Source organism: Oncorhynchus nerka, linkage group LG24 (genome assembly GCF_034236695.1).
Source record: "Oncorhynchus nerka isolate Pitt River linkage group LG24, Oner_Uvic_2.0, whole genome shotgun sequence".
Lineage (NCBI taxonomy): Eukaryota > Metazoa > Chordata > Actinopteri > Salmoniformes > Salmonidae > Oncorhynchus > Oncorhynchus nerka.
Genome location: NC_088419.1, coordinates 20,568,529 through 20,591,868, shown reverse-complemented (window position 1 = coordinate 20,591,868; position 23,340 = coordinate 20,568,529). Strand labels below are relative to the sequence as shown.

The 23,340-nt window shown below is 42.1% G+C and overlaps 2 protein-coding genes across 7 annotated transcripts in view; one reads left to right on the top strand and one right to left on the bottom strand.

The window, feature by feature from the left end:
• LOC115107638 (sorting nexin-14-like) overlaps window positions 1-13,910 on the top strand; it is a 20,673-nt gene extending 6,763 nt beyond the window's left edge. For 3 of the 6 annotated variants that reach the window (XM_029631099.2, XM_029631097.2, XM_029631102.2), the window contains 14 exons: window positions 123-149; window positions 1,143-1,272; window positions 1,623-1,809; window positions 2,060-2,143; window positions 2,307-2,407; window positions 2,927-3,038; window positions 3,513-3,553; window positions 3,738-3,854; window positions 8,733-8,853; window positions 9,945-10,109; window positions 10,420-10,515; window positions 10,801-10,892; window positions 11,005-11,061; window positions 13,592-13,910. In XM_029631099.2, the coding sequence (XP_029486959.1) occupies window positions 123-149; window positions 1,143-1,272; window positions 1,623-1,809; window positions 2,060-2,143; window positions 2,307-2,407; window positions 2,927-3,038; window positions 3,513-3,553; window positions 3,738-3,854; window positions 8,733-8,853; window positions 9,945-10,109; window positions 10,420-10,515; window positions 10,801-10,892; window positions 11,005-11,061; window positions 13,592-13,630 (1,369 nt within the window). In that variant the 3' untranslated portion in view covers window positions 13,631-13,910. The remainder of the gene's footprint in view (window positions 1-122; window positions 150-1,142; window positions 1,273-1,622; window positions 1,810-2,059; window positions 2,144-2,306; window positions 2,408-2,926; window positions 3,039-3,512; window positions 3,554-3,737; window positions 3,855-8,732; window positions 8,854-9,944; window positions 10,110-10,419; window positions 10,516-10,800; window positions 10,893-11,004; window positions 11,062-13,591) is intronic. The other 3 variants (XM_029631101.2, XM_029631100.2, XM_029631098.2) reach the window with 2 other exon arrangements.
• On the bottom strand, window positions 12,942-23,340 carry LOC115107639 (5'-nucleotidase-like). Its single transcript, XM_029631103.2, has 9 exons — window positions 22,911-23,340; window positions 21,575-21,797; window positions 21,115-21,303; window positions 19,866-20,063; window positions 18,989-19,143; window positions 18,790-18,898; window positions 18,454-18,603; window positions 16,327-16,527; window positions 12,942-16,048 (listed from the first exon to the last, which is right to left on the bottom strand). Exons 1-9 carry the CDS (start codon window positions 23,238-23,240, stop codon window positions 15,882-15,884), a joined length of 1,722 nt encoding a protein of 573 aa, XP_029486963.1. The 5' UTR covers window positions 23,241-23,340; the 3' UTR covers window positions 12,942-15,881.

The following is a 23,340-nucleotide window of genomic DNA, read 5'->3' as shown; positions in this document are numbered from 1 at the left end:
TTTACGCCCACCACAAACACAGGCCTGTTTACGCCCACCACAAACGATGGCACTGAAGCTATATTGTACTATTTGAAGCCTGTAGCTGTGGGCTTATGCTGTTTATCTTGCTGTTATTCCAGGAATAGTCTGAGTGTGGATGATATGAGGTGAGTATGTGTTTGGGAATGATGCAGACCAGGTTAATGTCCTGCTGCCGACTGCCATTGAGTTTGCTGCATGCCAGATATAATTAGCCCAGACTGCAGTGAATGGAACCAAAATGTGCTGTAGAAAAAGCATTGTGGGGCAATAAGCACTTTTCTTCAGTAGGCTTTTGCAAGCTAGCGTTTGTTGTTTTTGTTAAGACTTGCTCTTTACCTTGTATTGCTGTAACTGAACAAGAGTTGGGGTTATATGTAATTGTTTTTATTCAGTTGAATAATTGTTGAACATTCAAGGTAGCAGGTGCTTTGAATAGTATTTAACTTCTAGTTTTGGCGTTGAACTCGAGCCACAGAATTGAGGAAGAGGAGAAATATGGGGTTTCCCATGGCCCCATAACTAATCTCCTCTCATACTGTTTCTCTAATGGTCTATCCATGTCTTGTGTGAGCACCCATAGTTCTCTTGTGTATAATGGACGCCAGATCTCCTTGTCGGGACAGCGTTGGAGGGCCTCAATTTCACCTCTTCAACCTTCCCTTCTTGTCCCTAATATTTGGTCTGCACTAAGTTGCCCATCCAACATTCAAACCACCTTTACTGACATATGGCTAGATGTGAGCCTCAGTCTGTAAGCATGGACTCCTGTACACAACTACAAACTACCTCTCATTGCTTGAGTGCATCTGTTCTCATCTGTCTGCTTGGCATTAGTAGAATGTGCAACGTTTCATAATGTGTGCTCTCTTTGTGTGTTCATGTTTGGATTTGGACCTCAGCATGGCATTTTGACTTTGGACTTATAGTTTCAACATCTTTGCAGCATTTTGAATTATTTTGATCTGCATAGCACCATTTCGGGCATCGCTGCATTCAGATGTTTGGATAAGTGGCATCAACTGTTGACAGCAACAACACATGCAGTTTCACACAGCTGCCTGTCTGGCATTCAATTTCCTAGTGTGTGTTCACTTCTGTATTCGTGTGTGCCTGTGAAGGAATGTCTCAAAACGAGGGGAGACGTTTGGGATCAGCCGGATCGGCAGCAAAATCAAAGGCGTCTTCAAGAGCACCACCATGGAGGGGGCGATGCTGCCGTACTCCATGGTCGACGCTGAAGATGAAGCGGTGAGAACCCCCCCCCGCCCAAAACGAACACTGACACCGAAACTATGATCAATCACATCCCCATCCTCCACCATGCATATGAATGGGGGATTTCTATTCCTGCATATTGCAACCACAGGCTGGGTTTCAATAGTGATTTTGATTGAATTGTCAGTTACTTTAGTAGTAAGTACAGTTTTCAAAAAATACACTGGGGATGACACTTTAAAGTATCACACAACAATTATTTCCAATTCCAATATCGTTCTTGAATTTACACACACTAACACATCATTGAACATGCCATACAAATAAAGGAATTTTAATTTATTATATGAAGTGCCTTTTTGACATCCCATGTTGTGTTGCAGGTTGAGGAAGCAACTATGGTGATGGAGGATGACTCCCATGTGGAGGCAGCTAGTACTCCAGGTGTCCTGAGGAACTTGTCAGCCTGGAGCATCACCATCCCCTACATTGACTTCTACGATGACGAGGTGAAGAAGGAGAGGGTCCCCGTGTTCTGCATCGACGTGGAACGCAATGACATGAAGGAAGGTGAGGGCACGGCTAGAGCTGTTTATGTTAAAGTCCCAAATGCCACCCTATTCCCTACACAGTGCACTACTTTTGATCAGAGGGCCCTGGTCAAAAGTAGTGTACTTTGTACGGAATAGGGTGCCATTTAGGATGCACTATATATGTGTTCTATGAATTATGTGTGTGGGAATTGGGGAAAGATAAAACTGCAGTATTGATGTTGTTTTTCAATTGTGTTGATTCTTGAGTGATTTTTTTTCTGTTTCAGTAGGACATGACACAGAGGACTGGTCCATCTTCAGACGATACATGGAATTCTACGTTCTAGAAAATAAACTCACAGAGTTCCACGGTAAGACGACATTGTGTAATTTCTCACACATTTCTTCAGAGGAAGTATACCTGTTTGGCTTTGTCATCTCTGAAGTCCTGTGGTTAGTAGATGTGAGCTTCCGTTACCTTTTTTCACATTTGTTATGTGTCACTGGTAGTTTTTAACTTTTTTTGTTGCACAGGCTCATTTGCAGATGCACAGCTCCCTTCGAAAAGAATTATAGGACCAAAGAACTATGAGTTCCTATCATCAAAGAGGGAAGAATTTGAGGAGTATTTGCAGGTATTCCTACAAAACATTATGAACGGCTCTTTCCATGATATAGACTGACCAGGTAAAAGCTATGATCCCTTATTGATGTCACCTGTTAAATCTACTTCGATCAGTGTAGATGAAGGGGAGGAGACCGGTTAAAGAAGGCTATGGTAGTAGGTGCCAGGTGCACCTGTTTGTGCCAAGACCTGCAACGCTGCTAGGTTTTTCAACAGTTTCCTGTGTGTATCAAGAATGGTCCACCACCCAAAGGACATCCAGCTGACTTGACACAAATGTGGGAAGCATTGTAGTCAACATGGGCCAGCATCCCTGTGGAACGCTTTCGACACCTTGTCGAGTCCATGCCCTGATGAATTGAGACTGTTCTGAGGGCAAAGGGGGGTGCATCTCAATATTAGGAAGCAGTTCTTAATGTTATGTACACTGTGTACGTAGGCCTATTGCTCTGTAGTGTACAGTAACTGTAGTACCTATACAGTTCTATGAAATCGAAACTACTATAATACATGTCTGTGTTGTAAACAGAGACTGCTGCAGCACCCAGAGTTGAGTAACAGTCAGCTGTTGGCAGACTTCCTGTCACCTCACAGCATGGAGACTCAGTTCATGGACAAGATGATGCCTGATGTAAACCTGGGTATGGAGCATCAAATAACACTTATGTATAACACAAGGAGCACTAAAAAATCATTTTTATTTGACCTTTATTTAACTAGGCAAGTCAATTAAGAACAAATTCTTATTTTCAATGACGGCCTAGGAACAGTGCCTGTTCAGGGGCAGAACGACAGATTTTTACCTTGTCAGCTGGGGGATTTGATCTTGCAACCTTCCGGTTACCAGTCCAACGCTCTAACCGCTAGGCTACCCTGCCTAGTGTATCCCAAATGGCACCCTATTTCCCATATAGTACACTACTTTTGACCAGAGCATAATAGGTGTGCAATGTGTAGGGAATAGGGTGCCAATTGGGATGCAATCCTTAAAAACCCACACATTCATACAAGGAGGCCTAAAGATGCCATAGAGAAATATAGGAGAAATTCATTGTTGATTAGCTATGTAGCATCATGTGTAGCTGTGTTGACAAATTGATTTTGTTCCTTCTCAGGTAAAATATTCAGGTCTGTCCCTGGAAAAATTATAAAAGAGGTAAGAGGCATTTATCCAATGGGATTTTAATAGTAGAATATCTCTTGGGATATACTGTAGTTAGTCACTGAAATTATTTCACTCTTAAATAAAGAATATATGATCAGACAATGGTGTTGCAGACCTCCCAGCTCAGTGGTGTGATATTAATCATGATGTTGTGTCTGTTTCCTCTGCCTGCCAGAAAGGACAGAACCTAGAGCCTTTCATCCAGTCCTTCTTCAACTCTTGTGAATCTCCCAAAGTCAAACCCAGCAGACCTGAGCTGACCACCCTCAGCTCTACTGCTGAGTACAACAAGGTCAGCTACGGTTGCAAAATTCCCAAAACTTTCCCCAAATTCCCTGGTTTTACCTAAGTTAAAATCACTGTGCAAAACTCCCCATCTGTCCACTTGGCCTATACATACTTCACAGTGGAAACACTATGTAAACCCCTCCCATCCAGCTTAGCTATATGTATGGATATATCCTGCCTGAGTGGACAGCCTTAATCACTGATTATCTCCTTACCCCTGCTCTCTGCCAGGATGTTCTCACTTTATTTTACCTTTTATTTTAACAAGGCAACAAATTCTTATTTTCAATGACTGCCTAGGAACAGTGTTCAGGGGCAGAACGACAGATTTGTACCTTGCCAGCTCGGGGGTTTGAACTTGCAACCTTCCGGTTACTAGTCCAACGCTCTAACCACTAGGCTACCCTGCCTGAAGTTGGAAGTTTACATACACCTCAGCCAAATACATTTAAACTCAGTTTTTCACAATTCCTGACATTTAATCCTTGTAAGAATCCCTGTCTTAGGTCAGTTAGGATCACCACTTTATTTTAAGAATGTGAAATGTCAGAATAATAGTAGAGTGATTTATTTCAGCTTTAATTTCTTTCATCACATTCCCAGTGGGTCAGAAGTTTACAGACACTCAATTAGTATTTGGTAGCATTGCCTTAAACAATTTAAACTTGGGTCAAACGTTTTGGGTAGCCTTCCACAAGCTTCCCACAATAAAGTTGGGTGAATTTTGGCCCATTCCTCCTGACAGAGCTGATGTAACTGAGTCAGGTTTGTAGGCCTCCTTGCTCGCACATGCTTTTTCAGTTCTGCCCACAAATCTTCTATAGGATTGAGGTCAGGGCTTTGTGATGGCCACTCAAATACCATGACTTCGTTGTCCTTAAGCCATTTTGCCACAACTTTGGAAGTATGCTTTGGGTCATTGTCCATTTGGAAGACCCATTTGCGACCAAGTTTTAACTTACTGACTGATGTCTTGAGATGTTGATTCAATATATCCACATAATTTCCGTTCCTCATGATGCCATCTATTTTGTGAAGTGCACCAGTCCCTCCTGTAGCAAAGCACCCCACAACATGATGCTGCCACCCCGTGCTTCACGGTTGGGATGGTGTTCTTCAGCTTGCAAGCATCCCCCTTTTCCTCCAAACATAACAATGTTCATTATGGCCAAACAGTTCTATTTTAGTTTCATCAGACCAGAGGACATTTCTCCAAAAAGTACGATCTTTGTCCCCATGTGCAGTTGCAAACTGTAGTCTGGCTTTTTTTTATGGTGGTTATAGAGCAGTGGCTTCTTCCTTGCTGAGCGGCCTTTCAGGTTATGTCGATATAGGACTCGTTTTACTGTGGATATAGATACTTTTGTACCTATTTCCTCCAGCATCTTCAAGGTCCTTCGCTGTTGTTCTGGGATTGATTTGCACTTTTCACACCAAAGTATGTTCATCTCTAGGAGACAGAACACGTCTCCTTCCTGAGCAGTATGACGACTGCGTGGTCCCATGGTGTTTATACTTCTGAACTATTGTTTGTACAGATGAACGTGGTACCTTCAGGCATTTGGAAATTGCTCCCATGAACCAGACTTGTGGAGGTCTACAATTTATTTTCTAAGGTCTTGCCTGATTTCTTTTGATTTCCCATGATGTCAAGCAAAGTTCGAAGATAGGCCTTGAAATACATCCACAGGTACACCGCCAATTGACTCAAATTATGACAATTAGCCTACCAGAAGCTTCTAAAGCCATGCCATCATTTTCTGCAATTTTCCAAGCTGTTTAAAGGCACAGTCAACTTAGTGTATGTAAACTTCTGACCCACTGGAATTGTGATACAGTGAATTATACATTAAATAATCTCTGTTAAACAATTGTTGTAAAAATGACTTGTGTCATGCACAAAGTAGATGTCCTAACCGACTTGCCAAAACTATAGTTTGTTAACAAGACATTTGTGGAGTGGTTGAAAAACAAGTTTTAATGACTCTAACCTAAGTGTATGTTAACTTCCGACTTCAAATGTATGTCAGAACGATAAATCTTTACATACTCCTTCCCAAAAACATAAACCATGACTGTTCCGGTCATTCCAGGGTTTATCACTTTTGGAAGAAGAACATTTTCCACTGAAACTGCATATAAAAAACAGACTTTTGATATGTACAGTCGTGGCCAAAAGTTTAGAATGACACACAAATATTAATTTTCAAAGTCTGCTGCCTCAGTTTGTATGATGGCAAATTGCATATATTCCAGAATGTTATGAAGAGTGATAAGATGAATTGCAATTTATTGCAAAGTCCCTCTTTGCCATGCAAATGAACTGAATCCCCCCAAAAACATTTCCACTGCATTTCAGCCCTGCCACAAAAGGACCAGCTGACATCATGTCAGTGATTCTCTCGTTAACACAGGTGTGAGTGTTGATGAGGACAAGGCTGGAGATCACTCTGTCATGCTGATTGAGTTCAAATAACAGACTGGAAGCTTCAAAAGGAGGGTGGTGTTTGGAATCATTGTTCTTCCTCTGTCAACCATGGTTACCTGCAAGGAAACACATGCCGTCATCATTGCTTTGCACAAAAAGGGCTTCACAGGCAAGGATATTATTGCCAGTAAGATTGCACCTAAATCAACCATTTATCGGATCATCAAGAACTTCAAGGAGAGCGGTTCAATTATTGTGAAGAAGGCTTCAGGGCGCCCAAGAAAGTCCAGCAAGCGCCAAGCCTGTCTCCTAAAGTTGATTCCACTGCGGGACCGGGGCACCACCAGTACAGAGTTTGCTCAGGAATGGCAGCAGGCAGGTGTGAGTGCATCTGCATGCACAGTGAGGTGAAGACTTTGAGGATGGCCTGGTGTCAAGAAGGGCAGCAAAGAAGCCACTTTTCTCCAGGAAAAACATCAGGGACAGACTGATATTCTGCAAAAGGTACAGGGATTTGACTGCTGAAGACTGGGGTAAAGTCATTTTCTCTGATGAATCCTCTTACCGATTGTTTGGGGCATCTGGAAAAAAGCTTGTCCAGAGAAGACAAGCTGAGCGCTACCATCAGTCCTGTGTCATGCCAACTGTGAAGCATCCTGAGACCATTCATGTGTGGGGTTGCTTCTCAGCCAGCCAAGGGAGTGGGCTCACTCACAATTTTGCATAAGAACACAGCCATGAATAAAGAATGGTACCAACACATCCTCCAAGAGCAACTTCTCCCAACCATCCAGGAACAGTTTGGTGACGAACAATGCCTTTTCCAGCATGATGGAGCACCTTGCCATAAGGCAAAAGTGATAACTAAGTGGCTCGGGGAACAAAACATCGATATTTTGGGTCCATTGCCAAGAAACTCCCCAGACCTTAATCCCTGAAAAATTTAAAAGTGGTGCGTGCATATGGATTCACCCCTTTGCTATGAAGCCCCTAAATAAGATCTGGTGCAACCAATTACTTTCAGAAGTCACATGGTTAGTTCAAGTCCACCTGTGTGCAATCTAAGTGTCACATGATCTGTCACATCAGTATACATACATCTGTTCTGAAAGTCCCCAGAGTCTACAACACCACTAAGCAAGAGGCACCACCAAGCAAGCAGCACTATGACGACCAAGGAGCTCTCCAAACAGGTCAGGGACAAAGTTGTGGAGAAGTACAGATCAGGGTTGTGTTATAAAAAAATATCAAACTTTGAACATCCCACAGAACACAATTAAAATCCATTGTTTAAAAAAAAAAAATTGAAAGAATATGGCACCACAACAACAAACTTGCAAAGAGAGGGCCGCCCACCAAAACTCACAGACCAGGCAAGGTGGTCATCAATCAGAGAGACAACAAAGAGACCAAAGATAACCCTGAAGGAGCTGCAAAGCTCCACAGCGGAGATTGGAGTATCTGTCCACAGGACCAGTTTAAGCCATACACTCCACAGAGCTGGGCTTTACGGAAGAGTGGCCAGAAAAAAGCCATTGCTTATTTTTTTCTTTAAGCAAACACATTTGGTGTTTGCCAAAAGACATGTCGGAGACTCCCCAAATATATGGAAGAAGGTACTCTGGTCAGATGAGACTAAAATTTAGATTTTTGTCCATCAAGGAAAACGCTATGTCTGGTGCAAACCCAACACCTTATCACCCCGAGAATATCATCCCCACAGTGAAGCATGGTCGTGGCAGCATCATGCTGCGGGGGTGTTTTTCATCAGCAGGGACTGGGAAACTGGTCAGAATTGAAGGAATGATGGATGGCGCTAAATACAGGGGAATTCTTGAGGCAAACTTGTTTCGGGTCTTCCAGAGATTTGAGACTGTGACGGAGGTTCACCTTCCAGCAGGACAATGACTCAACACTTGAGTGGCCTACGGGTAAACATTTAAATGTCTTGTAATGGCCTAGCCAAAGGCCAGACCTCAATCCAATTGAGAATCTGTGGTATGACTTAAATATTGCTGTACATTCCCATCCAACTTGAAGGAGCTGGAGCAGTTTTGCCTTGAAGAATGGGCAAAAATCCCAGTGACTAGATGTTCCAAGCTTAGAGTCAAATACCCCAAGAGACTTGCAGCAGTAATTGCTGCAAAAGGTGGCTCTACAAAGTATTGATTTTGGGGGGGTGAATAGTCATGCACGCTTAAGTTTTTTTGTCTCGTTTGTATCACAATAAAAACATATATTTTGCTTCTACAAAGTGGTAGGTATGTTGTGTAAATCAAATGAGACAAACCCCTAACAAATCAATTTTAATACCAGGTTGTAAGACAACAAAATAGGAAAAGTGCCAAGGGGATGAATACTTTTGCAAGCCACTAATTAAAGATGTTAGAAGATGGCTTGACAGTTGTATTTTTCATTCTGTCAATAAAATAGTGTCCCTTCCGATCTCCCTAGTTCTCCAATGACCTCTACAAAAACGATGCTAATCTGTTTGAGACCCTGGAGACGCATAACCGGAACTACTTTATGGAGATGATCTCGGTAGAAGGGATGTATGACTACATGATGTTTATGGGTAAGTGACCAGGCACAAGTAGTAGTTCCCTTTCATAGAGAAGAACTGAACTATGTGGTACGTTCCCCAGCACTCAAACAGAAGGGAGAACAAACAATGAGTCACTGACAACAACCAAAACAAGTGGGGTTTTGGGAGGGGTTCTGAAAGACACTCATGGGGGTGTCCACAGAAAGTTGACTAGCAACAACAACTGGAACCTAAGAGACCCACCATGAGTGCCCACTAAATTTGCCTAAGAAAAAGCTAACAAAAGAAAAACCCACACCAAACTAATGGTGTGAAACAAAGTCAGATAACGGATTGTTTGTCTAAAAATCAAAATAGAGAGCGTCAACTAAAGGTGTTAACCCTCCGCATCTATCAAGACAACTGGAGCACTGGGCCAGCCACTCTTAAATAGCACTTGGGCCAGCACAGGTGAAACACCTTCCCACTAACAAGATGGAAACCAACACAAGTGTAACACATACTGACTAACGAGGTGACAGCAATTGGTGCGCCCTACGTGATAAAGAGCTAAAGACCAACCTCAAAACATAAATGGAAAAGCCAAAGCTTGTAACATATGACTAACTGTTATAGGATTCAGCCAATAGACTTTTTATTTTTACATTTTACTCATTTAGCATAGTGTTTCCCAACTCTAGTCCTCCAATACCCCCAACAGCACACATTTTTGTTGTAGCCTCGGACAAACTCACCTGATTCAACCTGTCAACTAATCCTCAAGCCCCCAATGAGCCGAATCAGGTGTTTGTCCAGGGCTACAACAAAAATGTGTGCTGTTGGGGGTACTGGAGTTGGGAAACACTGATTTAGCAGACTCTCTTATCCAGAGTGACTTGCTCAAGGGCACATTGACATATTTTTCAACTAGTCGGCTCGGGGATTCAAACCAGTGACCTTTCGGTCCAACGCTCATCTTGTGCAAGTTAATCCAGAGTTTTAGCACTACCAGTGATGGCCACCACAGTGTTTGTCATGATAGAAAGTTTTTAGGATGGTTTGCTTATCCTGACTGTCAGACACACACCTGTTGCCCAGTCATGATTCTTTTCATTGTGTTTGGTGTTGTGTTTGATGGACAGGTCGAGTCGTGTTCCACATGCCAGACTGGTTGCATCACATCCTGTCAGGGGGGCGGATCTTGCTCAAGAACACATTTGAGGCCTACATGGATAGCTACATTCAACACAAACTAGAGATGATCCTGCAGGAGCACCGTGTGGTGTCTCTCGTCACCATGCTCAGAGGTACTGTGTGTGTGTTGGTCTCTCTCCGTGTGTGTGTTTGTGCGTGCGGTCGCTTGTGTATGTTCCTTCAGTAACGCATCCTATTTTGTTGACATTCTCCCCCAACCCCTCCTATTTCCTTCCTAAGGCTCAACCAAAGTTTAAGAGTAGCATACAATCACTGTAGATGTGCTGTTTCACTTCAGTGCTCATCCAAATCCAATCACCATGATATTGTTTGTTATCCCATGTCCATTGAGGTCTGGGATTGCCCTGCCCTACTTAATCCAGCTCTCCTAAACTCATAATTACATTTTCTGCCAAATTTCAGATGCTGTGTTCTGCGAGAACAGTGAGGAACGCACCACAGGAGACAAGCAGAGAAGAGCCAAGAAGGCATTTGAAGAGATGATGAATTATCTGCCAGGTTAGACCCAGGCTTTGGCTGACTATTAATATTATCTCTACTCAGTAGTTTTCTTTTTCCATATTCACCTGCTCTGAGTGGGAAAAATTTGTTTTGAGCGATCATCCAACACGGAATTGCAAGTCGGAAACTCTGGGATCATCCTAGAGATTCCTCTTATCCCAGATATTTTCCATTGTAGAAACATTCCAGTTTCCCCAATCAGTCCCATTAATGGCAAAGGCAGATAACATTGGCCTCAGTTCAGCTGTGCAGTATTGCTGTGTCTGTCTTTTCACCTTGTAGACTTTATGGAAAAGTGCATTGGACAGGAGGCCAAGTACGAGGGCATCCGACTTCTCTTTGACGGCTTCCAGCAGCCACTTCTCAACAAGCAGGTAAAGCTAAAAGGCAAACATGAAGACGAGTAACAGCTTCTCTGCAGCCAAGGTCTCATGGCGATATTAACTGTTTTCTCTCCTCTTGTTTCTGTCTTTTGGCTCCCCTAAGATGACTTACGTTCTGATGGATATTGCTGTCGAAGAACTGTTTCCAGAACTCGGCAAGGTAAACTTCTGAGAATCAGCTATACAGAGCCTTGCAAAAGTATTCATCCCCCTTGGCATTATTCCTATTTTGTTGCATTACAACCTGTAATTTAAATAGATTTGTATTTGGATTTCATGTATTGGACAGACACAACATAGTCCAAATTGGCGAAGTGAAAAAAAGTACTTATTTTTTTAAATGTAAAAGTGGTGTGTGTATGTATTCACCCCCTTTGCTATGAAGCCCCTAAATAAGACCTGGTGCAACCAATTACCTTCAGAAGTCACATGGTTAGTTAAAGTCCACCTGTGTGCAATCTGTGTCACATGATCTCAGTATACACACACCTGTTCTGAAAGGGCCCAGAGTCTGTAACACCAGTAAGCAATAGGCACCACCAGGCAAGCTGCACTATGACGACCAAGGAGCTCTCCAAACAGGTCAGGGACAAAGTTGTGGAGAAGTACAGATAAGAGTTGGGTTATAAAAAAATATCAGAATCGTTGAACATCCCACAGAGCACAATTAAATCCATTATAAAAAAAAATGGAAAGAATATGGCACAACAAACCTTCCAAGAGAGGGCCGCCCACCAAAACTCACAGACCAGGCAAGGAGGGCATCAATCAGAGAGTCAACAAAGAGACCAAAGATAACCCTGACGGAGCTGCAAAGCTACACAGTGGAGATTGGAGTATTTGTTGGACCGCCTTAAGCCTTACACTCCACAGAGCTGGGCTTTACGGAAGAGTGGCCATTGCTTAAAGAAATAAATTGGTGTTCGCCAAAGGCATGTGGGAGACTCCCCAAACATTGAAGAAGGTACTCTGATCAGATGAGACTAAAATATAGGTTTTTGGCCATCAAGGAAAACGCTATGTCTGGCGCAAACCCAACACCTCTCATCACCCGAGAACACCATCCCTACAGTGAAGTATGGTGGTGGCAACATCATGCTGTGGGGATGTTTTTCATTGGCACGAACTGGGAAACTGGTCAGAATTAAGGAATGATGGATGGCGCTAAATACAGGGAAATTCTTTAGGGAAACCTGAGACTGGGACGGAGGTTCACTTGGGACGGAGGACAATGACCCTAAGCATACTGCCAAAGTAACACTCGAGTGGTTTAAGGGGAAACATTTAAATGTCTTGGAATGGCCTAGTCAAAGCCCAGACCTTAATCCAATTGAGAATCTGAAGTATGACTTAAAGATTGCTGTACACCAGCAGAACCCATCCAACTTCAAGGAGCTGGAGCTTGAAGAATGGGCAAAAATCCCAGTGGCTTGATGTTCCAAGCTTATAGAGACATACCCCAAGAGACTTGCAGCTGTAATTGCTGCATAAGGTGGCTCTACAAAGTATTGACTTTGGGGGGGGTGAAAAGTTACGCAAGCTCAAGTTTTCAGTTTTTTGTCTTATTTCTTGTTTGTTTCACCAAAAATATTTTCCATCTTCAAAGTGGTAGGCATGTTGTGTAAATCAAATGATACAACCCCCCAAAAAAAAATATTTCAATTCCAGGTTGTAAGGCAACAAAATATGAAAAATGCCAAGGGGGGTGAATACTTTTGCAAGCCACTGTATGCAGGGCAACCATTCGTAATACGTTTGTCATAATATGTATGCCTACTTACTACAATGCAATTATTGTGCTGTATACGTTCACCTTAGCTGTGTTCTTAAAAGTAAACTGGCCAGATTCTGTTAATGACGTTACTGTGTATTTGCTTGTATTACACAAATAAATGTAAAGTTACCAAACACAGCTTTAGATAGTGTCTTGCAAAAGTATTCAGACCCCTTGGATTTCTTCACATTTTATTGCGTTACAAAGTGTAATTAAAACTGATTTAATTATATATTTTTTCAACAATCTACACAATACTCTGTCAGTGTCTGAAAAATACAAACTTTATTTTTGATTAATAAAAATGTAATAAATAAAATATAGTAATTTCATAAGTATTCAGCTCCCTGAGTCCATACATGTTAGAAACTCTTAAGGAGCGATAACAGCTGTGAGTCTTCTTGGGTAAGTGTCTAAGAGCTTTGCACACCACGATTGTTCAATATTTGCCTATTTTATTTTTCCTTATAAATATTCTTCATACTCCGTCAAGATGTTGGGGATCATGGCTAGACAGCAATTCAAGTGTTGCCATAGTGTTTCAAGCAGATTGATACAACTGTTAGTTATATATATTTTTTATTAATAAAAAATAAAGAAATAAAATGTTCCTTACATTTTGTGTATATTGTTGACAAAAATAATATAATTATATCTGTTTTAATCCCACTTTGTAACACAATGAAATCCAAGGGGTCTGAATACTTTAGCAAGGCACTGTATATTGTATTTAACTTAAGCATCTCTCTGCCATAGGGCCCCTGAAAGTAAACACTCACTTTGTGTTTCAACTAGGGGGTAATCAACCGGATGTCTTTTCCAAACTATTTAGACATTTATAAATTAAGTGAAAGTAGAACGGTAACAGGATGTAGGTTGTGTACCTCCCTGCTGATACTGTATGTTGTCTCTTCAGAAGGGACAAGGGGAGCCGTCGGCAGACAGTAACCAGTGAATTTAGAGAACAGCTTGCTTCCTTTTCCTGGAGCCAAAGTGCAATACAGCAAATTCCAATGTCTCTGTGAGCATATATCAACATTCCAATGTCTCTGTGAGCATATATCAACATTCCAATGTCTCTGTGAGCATATATCAACATTCCAATGTCTCTGTGAGCATATATCAACATTCCAATGTCTCTGTGAGCATATATCAACATTCCAATGTCTCTGTGAGCATATATCAACATTCCAATGTATAATAATGCATTAATAAAAATATATTTATAGATTTTACTGGGTGGTCAAATATTTTACTTATTGGATATAATAATGCCTTGCTGCCTGCAAACTGGTCCATCTTTAGTTAGATGTGTCAATTTTGATGTCTTCCCTTCTCCAAGTGAGATGGCAGATTCAATTAGTCTTTAAACAGTCTCTGTATTTTGTATGGTAACTGTAGGTTCATTTGTGTCATTTTACAGCTGAGAAGCAGGTTGGAGCAATAAGCTGAGCACTAAGACCTGTTTTGTTTTGTGTCCTGCATATGACCTAATGTGATTTCCATCTCCCTTCCCTCCTTGGAGACTCATTTCTGCCCTGATAATGTTTTAGTCCACTGTGAAAAGGAGATACTTTCCATGCAGTGTTCCGTGGATGTGGTAATTGGCAACACCATGTACATTCCCACTGGTCAGAGCCAGCTGGGTCAGAGCCATCAGTGGAGACTAATAGCTGGCCCCTGTGAACAATAAAGCTTGTGTTTCTGTGAGCAATCCAGAGACAGAATGGTCCTTGTCCTCAGAATACTACTCTACCCCGTGGCCCTGACAGAGATCTGATGAATAGTGAGAGCAGCAAAGCTCAAGGTTACACCACTCACAAGTTAAAGAGTAACTGTGAGGGATGTTATGTAATTCTTTCCTTTGAGAAATACTACATTCAATGGAATTACGCCTGGGCGGCATTTCATAGTTCATGTGTTTTTCTTTGTTTTTAACGAGTTTAAGATGAGCTCTTTTTTTTTTTTGGTCATGACAATTTATTGGTATTTTTACTGTTGAATTGTTACAGTTGGTGACTAGTTTGTATATGCAGAAATGGCTGCTAGACGTTCAAAAAACAGTAAGGAGAACAATTTGTTCATTTACCTGTATAACCTTCAGGCTTTAGGTACATATCATCAGTATATTGTACTATTACCAACCTTGTTGCAATATCACAACACCAAATCTAAAATGTTAGGTCACAATTTATCATAGGCTATTTAGGAATTACAACTCAGAGAAAAACATTCCCTCTTTGGTGTACAAAACATTAAGAACACCTGTTCCATGATCAGGTGAAAGCTAGGATCCCTTATTGATGTCACTTGTTAAATCCACTTCAATCTGAATGATCAAGACAAAATATTTCAGTGCCTTTGAACGGGGTATGGTAATAGGGTGCTGGGCGCACCAGTTTGTGTCAAATACTGCCACGCTGCTGGGTTTTTCACTCAACAGTTTCCTGTGTGAATCAAGAATACCAAGTGTATCGGTTTCCTGCTACCTCGTTACTTTGAGTGGGTATGTCCTGTAAATAGAGTTCTCTAAATGTTTACAAAAGGTTGATCACTACTTGTTTATCCCACCTTGAGAGATTATATTTCTAAAAGAGCTTCAAAATATTGACAACTATCCGGAGCTCTGTGTTTGGACACCCTATCTCATAAACAAAGTATATTCTATCCGTATAATGGACATTCGGTGTTACAGCGTGATTGATATTTAAAGGCAATGTCCCCCGTTAGCGGAGACTGCATATGTCGGCTCAATCGGAAATGACCCAAAACCTGTAACGCTTCAGTCCTAATGCTGGTTAAGCAGGCTCTGCCAGGGGCACACACTTAAACAAGCACCGGTCATCTGTTTCCATCTGTTAGAGTACATAAGCAAATGTATGTTTATGCTCAAACTGGATCGCAGACCAAGAGCTTGACAGCAGCGACTGTACACGAGACTTACCAGTGCATCATTTCTAGTTTTAGCCATAGGATAATACATTTACAGTATTTTCCCTGAAGTTTCAATAGCGAATTTCATATCAAACTGCAGTATTTAGAAAGAAAAATCTGAGAGCATTGGTGAAATATCCATTCACCATATATATCCCTGTTCAATTTGTACTCAATAGACTAACTAGAGTTGAGCTCTTCCCTTGAATGCTGTTGGTGAGAAGAACATATCCAATGGTGAGCTTTGCATCATGATTGCAGCCAGGGATCGCTCATAGTCTCCCAAACAGAGCCATCACTAGCCCCAGCATGATTAACAGAGCCATGTGACCAGGCCCCCCTGAAGCTGAGTTGTAAATCTTGATACGTCCCTCTATAGCCGGGTGCACCTTCTTCCTCTCAGCAATGTAGCTGGCCACCACCGATATGTCCATGTCACCTGAAAGAGAAACAGACACAGATTCTTTGTGACGTCAAGAACATTTTAATTTTCAACCCTCAGGCAACAGTTCACCAACATTGCTTGGTCTGTAATGGTTGTACAACCCATAGCGATAGATTGTCTGTGTCGCAAATGGTACTCTTTCCTTCCTGTGCCCTATGTAGTTCACTACCTTTGACTGGGACGCTGGTCAAAAGTAGTGCACTATACAGGGAATAGGGTACCATTTAGGACATAACCATTGTGTTGTAATCTGTTCAGTTCTGTGAGCTCACCGCTGTCATGTTTCAGGTTCTCCTCTTTAATCATGGAGAATCCGTCTCCTCCTTCCACCATGTATGAGGGCAGGACCACCTTGTATAGCCTTCTGTCGTCCAGAGGCTCATAGACTGGCACCCGGCAGTCCGTACAGAGCACACTAATACTCCTAGCACGCTCCCCAGGGGGCCTCGACATATCATACTCTACATGAAATCCTATTGAGATTGTACAAGAGTGAAATAAAATCAGTCCAAAACACAGCGGGAGACCAAACACCTGTCCTCATTCCTCTTCCTCATGTAGGTTCCTCAATCTGTTGCTGGTCCTAACTTATATGTAACCAATATGTAACAAAAACTAAATTCAATAAAGGTGCACAGGCTCTTGGGGATAGACAACTATTAGAGACACACTGAGTGTTCCACTTCAATCAGTGTAGATGAAGGGGAAGAGACAAGTTAAAGAAGGATTTTTAGGGCTTGAGACAATTGAGACATGGATTGTGTATATGTGCCATTCAGAGGGTGAATGATCAAGACAGACTTAAGTGCCTTTGAATGGGGTATCGTAGTAAGTGCCAGGCACACCGGTTTGTGTCAACTTATAATGTTCAACAGTTTCCTGTGTGTATCAAGAATGATCTGTGGGGGAGTCTTGGATCGTTGAGGGGTAGCTCTCACAGGGAACTGTGGGGGGATCTTGGAAGGTTCAGGTCTCCGATTTGACAAAGTGGGGGGGATCTGTCGATTTGCCTATGGGCGGGGCACTTGACCCTGGTTGCTCCTGTGGATTGCTTCTGATGGGAGCGTCTGCTAGATGACTGAATGTAATGTAAATGTTGAGCTGCTTCACTGCGGGTAGATTGTATGTTTTTAAGATAAAAAAAAAAAAGATTGGTCCACCACCCAAAGGACATCCAGCCAACTTGACACAACTGTGGGAAGTATTGAGTTGAGTTTATTTTTACAGGGACAGTGCACATTAATCAACGTTTCAGTAAAAGTGCCGGTTTTAGCCAGCCGGGAAATTTTCAACCGCAGTCCCTGGGCAGGTTATTAAAAACATTTACAATTACAATAATACAGACAATCATTGAGCACATGCAGAGCAACATAGGACAAGCAAGATGTAGACAGAGCAAAATAGCACAAAAAGCAACAAGACAAAATCCATAAAAGCAACAAAGTGTTTCCACACCTCATAAGCTACAGACAACATGGAAAGCGACAATACACAACTAGGGATAATATTCATAAATCTGATTGACCTTTAGCCATGTCTTCATGTTTTTTGTGAAAGTGTGATAGGTGGTGCAGTTATGTGTGTCTGATGGCAGTGTATTCCAGACATGGGAAGCTCTCACAGAGAAAACAGATTGACTAAAGGTGCTTTTCCTTAAGGGAACTATACAGTCACCTCTCATGGCAGACCTTGTGGATCTGCAGCCATATGTTTGGGTTTTCTGTTTAACAAAAGTACTGAGTGGAGGGGGAGCCAGGCCATTTCCGATCTTGAATACAAGACATGCATCGGTATATTGCACAAGATTTTTCCAACTCAGGAGCTCATGCTTTCTGAGGATGTAACAGTGATGATGGCTATTGGGCTTCCTATCAAGCACTTTGAGAGCCTTTTTGTAGACAGACTGAATGGGTTTTAATGTTGTACAGCAAGCTTGGGCCCAACTAGTCAAGCAGTATGTTAAGTGGTGGAGTATCATAGATTTGAAGTACAGTTTTGCTACCTCTGTAGTAAAAAAAAAAGTATAAATCATAAATGAGCTAGGTTGAATTTGGTTATTTGAATGACCTTTTTCACCTGCTTTTTAATAGAGAGGTTGGAATCAAGTATGATACCAAGGTACTTAAAATCAGATACCACCTGGAGCTTCTGCCCTGACACATAGACATCTGGCTCAGTAGCATCAGTTATTGGAGTCAACATTGGCCAGCATCCCTGTGGAATGCTTTCGACCATTTGTAGTCTATTCCCAGACGAATGAGGCTGTTCTGAGGGCAAAGGGGGGTGCAACTCAATATTAGGAAGATGTTCCTAATGTTTTGTACACTCAGCGTAACTGCCCCTGCATGATGTCATATTGTGACCCTCTGTACCAATTCAAATAAAACAGTGTCTGATACCTGATACTTGAAGGAATTCCCCTGTGTTCCCTCCATATCTCCTGACGGAGTGCTCAAAAGTCTTCCTCAGAGTAGATCCCTTCAGCTGAACCAGATCATAGGTGCCTCCAAACGGCAAAACAGCAATGAGGTCCTCCATCGTGATGGAACCTAACAAAAGACATTTCACTCAGTTTCCTCAGCATTTGCGGGAGTTTATTCTCTCTCTTAAACACACAGGGCCGGTTTCCTGGACACAGATTAAGACTAGTCCTGGAGAAATTGAAAATGTTTTTTTTAAGTCCAAGATTATGCTTAATCTGTGTCCAGGAAACGGACCCATAAAGGCACACACACCGTTTCGACTCCTCTCATCTATGGATGACCGTATCGATCCCCCTTGGAGGATGCAGGAGCTAACATGGTTCCATTGAAGCTCATCTGCATATTTAATGTTGTGGTGTACCTACAGCGAAAAAACAGAGGATTTCAGTAGGTTACAGACTGGCCCAAAGGTACCTCCTTTGGTTAGCTTTTCTGAATACTACTAACTTACCATAGCGTCACAGATTAGGTTTCCCAGGTTGCACTCTCGGAACCTGCACTCTTCAAACGTTCCATTGAGATACACCAGGGTCTCCCCCACATACTGGGAGGAGTAATTTGCCAGGGCCTTTTTCCACTCATTTACTTCAGCCAGAATACTGGGATCTGACAAGACGGAATCATATACACTTCCTATATACTCCATACAATATAAGAATTCTAATGCGTGTGTAGATTATAATGATCCTGATAGTGATAATAACAGTGTGGACGTTTTCATGGTGAACTCATGCTTATCATTGTATTAAGATACAGTGACAGTGGACAAAGAGACATACTACTGATATATTACAGTATAAATAAAATATCACCATGCACTACAAGTATACAACTACTGTATATCACCATGCACTACAAGTATACAACTACTGTATATCACCATGCACTCACTGCTGATGGAATCTGAAGTCCATTTCACTGTTTACGTCCCAAATGGCATCCTATTCCCTATATAGTGCACTACTTTTGACCAGAACTCCATCCTTGACAGGACTAGAGGTAGAATTGATGTGCTTTGATTGGACAAGAAACAGGCTACGTTGTTATGGAGTTTCTATGGTGCGGAGGTTAGAGGGAAACCTCTGGCGCTTTCAATTACATTTCCAGCCTGTTGTTGTTGCTTTCATGTTAAGTTCTGGAATAAATCCACTCTAGGCTCCATAATTCCTTACAAAAACATATGACAGTTTTACCAGATGCAAGTGTTCTGAAGAAAGGTTGCGTATGGGTCCTGGTCAAAAGTAGTGCACTATATAGGAAATAGGGTGCCATTTGGGATGCACTTACTGTCAACTTCCCCTCATTTTACTCAGCAGTACTGTACTCACCCTCTGGTACAGAGCTGTCCAGAAGGATGGGGTTGCCTGTGGACTGGAGCACGTTGCCAGCTTCGTCAAACGTCACCTTGAGGTAACCCAGATATTTCCCAAAGGCAAAGGCCTGCACCACAGGGACGTCACGCCCACCCTCTGACCTTACTATGACCGGGTAGGGACCTGCCGGGACCTCAGAGGAAGGCTGTTTTCCTAGAAACGGTGAATGTAAACCATTGAATTGATTAACATTGTTAATATCAGTCATCAGTTGCATTGTAGTCATGCGTACGAAAACAGTGTTGCAATTTATACAACGCCTAAATGACCGTGGGGTGAATAAAGATTCAATGCAGTCTTCTTGCATTGCTAATTTCTGTGCTTTCCCACCACATAAGTGAACTGTATAGGCCTCCGTTCAAAGGGAAACCTTGTAGCAATCACTTAATCACTCTTAGTCCCTCCCTTAGTCACTTAGTCCTCTCTGGCTCAACTTAACCCACTCTCCCCTCCAGTTTATTGAACGTGCAGGTGTGGGAACCAGACAGTTTAACAAAACATTCCAACATTAATCATGGCTGCTGCTGTGGAAAAATCAGTTATTAGCACAGCTCAAGTTAACAAAGAGTAAGGCTATGATTGGCATCACCGGAGAACAGGTAAGGCAGGTGGCAGATACTCATCGTTTCAGCTTTTTGAAATCGCACTAAGGATGAGATGGTCACAGCCAGGAGCTGCTGAGGCATAAAGTACAAACATCTACTGCATGTGTGGCAGAAACAGCATGGTTAGTGTGTTGGCTGAGCTATTAGTGGACCTACTTCCTTGACAGGACTGGAAGAATAATTTATGTCCTTTTGATTGGACATAAAACATGCTACGTTGTTTTGGACTTTCTATGGTGCTGAGGTTAGAAGGAAACCTCTGGCACGTTCATTTACATTTCCAGTCTGTTGTTGTTACTTGATTTCACTCTTGGATCACTTCTCTTCTTGAACTGCACTGTTGGTTAAGGGCTTGTATAAGTAAGCATTTCACGTTAAAGTCTACACTTGTTGTATTCGGCGCATGTGACAAGTAAAGTTTGATTTGATTTGAAAACTGCGAAGACAGCAAGGGACACATGTTCAGTTCTGGAATAAATCAACTGTAGGCTCCTTACAAAAACGATGACAGTTTACCAGATGGTGTTCTGAAGAATTACAGTGGCTAGCTACTATGATTGTAAATAAGAAAAGTAGCCTATAGCAAACATTATGCATACCTGTGTACAGAAAGGTGTTACTATGTCCTCCGATGACCACATCCACACCCTTTACCCTTCTGGCTATTTCTTTGTCTGTAACGAAGCCAGAGTGACCAAGGGCGATAATCTTGTTGACCCCCAAAGTGATTAGTTTGTCAACCTGGAGCTGGAGAGCATCAATCTCATCCTCAAACACTAAGTTAGGTCCTGGAACAAAAAATGGTTTTACACCAGGGTCATCCTCAAATGTAGCTACGTATGGAAAGGCATCTCAAAATCAGATTTGCTCCAAGACAATAATAGGAAGCAAATATGAAGCAACCTGGACAAAGTGATCAATATGGATTATTGTGAGGAGACAATGCCTGAATATGAATAACAATGTATTAAGTGAAGCTCAATAGAGGGATTGAGGAAAAGAGAAAGAGATTTTAAGAGAGGAAGACAGATGAAGAGCTAGAACTTCAATCAATTGTACCTGTTTGTGACAGAGCAGGCGTCTCCTTTGATGTGTATCCCACCACGCCCACTTTCTTAGAGTCCACATCAAATACCTTATAAGGGAAATAAAGGCCACTGATGCGAGGTGCTAGTGTGTCGTCTGCTTTGATGTTAGCACTGAGGACTGTGCACTTCACCTCCTGGAGAAACGGCTTGATAAGTCCCTCCACTTTATTGTCAAACTCATGATTCCCCAGAGCCTATAAAGATAGTTCAAAACCACAGGAGGCTGCTTACGGGAGGAAGGCTCATAATATTGTCTGAAACGGAGTAAATGGAATGGCATCAAACACATGAAAACCATGTGTTTGATACCATTCCATCTATTCCGCTCCAGCCATTACCACAAGCTCATCCACCCCAATTAAGGTGCCACCAACCTCCTGTGTAATCAAAACAAAGGTAAAAGTCATCCCCAATATTTCACCTGTTAACAAAGTGTGCAACAAATCAGCCATAATGTTCAGTAGTTATTGTGCTGCCAAGTTCATCTTAGAAAACCAATAAACATATTTTTAGATTAGTATATCTAATCGAATCGAATCAAAAGTAATATTTGTCTTCATCTAATGTCTACTAGCCTCTGCCACAGGCTGTCACCTCCCCCGGTTAGTGGAGTATAGGAGTAGAGGCTACATGTCTAGTAACAACTGATGGAATTAAAAACATCTCTGTGATTGGACATATCCTGGGGTTGGCTTCCTAAACATAATATGAAGATGCCTGGAATTATTCCCGGGCCAGTGTCACACTGGGAATAGTAGTCCTTTGTCAGGACTAGTTTTACCCACTACCTCATTGACACCTTACTCCAGGTTACCCGTCCCTTGTACATCACAGATGTCCCCGTTGTACCTGTATATTTTCTTGTTGATGGGGGGGCTTTCAATTTAGGCTACTGCTATTGAGAGTTGTATTGTAGAATGCACAAGGTAAAATGACCAAATGTGGTAGTATATGGGCAGTTTTGCTATCTCATTCACTGATAGAACTTAGAGAGCTTTTCATAAACTGTCAGAAATGTCCAGTGGATCAACTACCAGCCCATGTTAGCTGGTTATTCTAACTAGCTATCTAAATCTTGTAGTTATCATTGCCAGATTATGTGCCCAGAGGCCTCGACTGGCAGGGGGCCCCCATTGATTCTGTCACTCAGGTATCATAAGTTACTACACCGATACATTACAATATCTATCAGGACCTTTGCCACCTAGGAAATGTGTGTGACCGGACTTTCTCAAATAGTAGTTGAATACCCCAACACTAGCCCATATTTATATTAATTCTTACCCAACTAGGACTAAACGGCTTACCATTGCATCGTAGCCAAGTTTGTTCATAAAATGTGCAGCCTCTGCTCCCTTATAGACATTAAACCAAACGGTTCCTTGAAATTGATCGCCTGCGTCCAGCAGCATCACATTTTTCTCTCGGTTCCGGATCTCCTTTATTTTCGTAAATCTCCGTGCCACCCCGGCAAAACACGGAGGCTTGGTGCATTTGCCGGAGTCCTTGCTTGTCTCCTCAACCCGTGCGTGGACATCGTTGGTATGAAGCAGCGTGAGTTCCCACTCTTCAGTACAAACATGACTACAGATGCAGAGGTATAATAAAATGCTCTTCGCCTGCTCACGCACTCCCATTTTATCTGCTCGTTGCCCGCGCAGTGTATTAGAACACCGAAGTTATCCCCCTACTTTCAGTGACTGCACCAGAAGGCGTGGGCACTGTTCTTCTCCAATC

Excerpts from the sequence above, each read along its gene's own strand:
- LOC115107639 (XM_029631103.2), bottom strand. The coding sequence starts at position 23,240 with ATGGGAGTGCGTGAGCAGGCGAAGAGCATTTTATTATACCTCTGCATC. Across the intron at positions 21,304-21,574 it reads GCCTGCTCTGTCACAAACAG|GACCTAACTTAGTGTTTGAG; the intron begins GTACAATTGATT and ends TTTTTGTTCCAG. Across the intron at positions 16,528-18,453 it reads GGAATTCCTTCAAGTATCAG|GATTTCATGTAGAGTATGAT; the intron begins GTATCAGACACT and ends CAATCTCAATAG.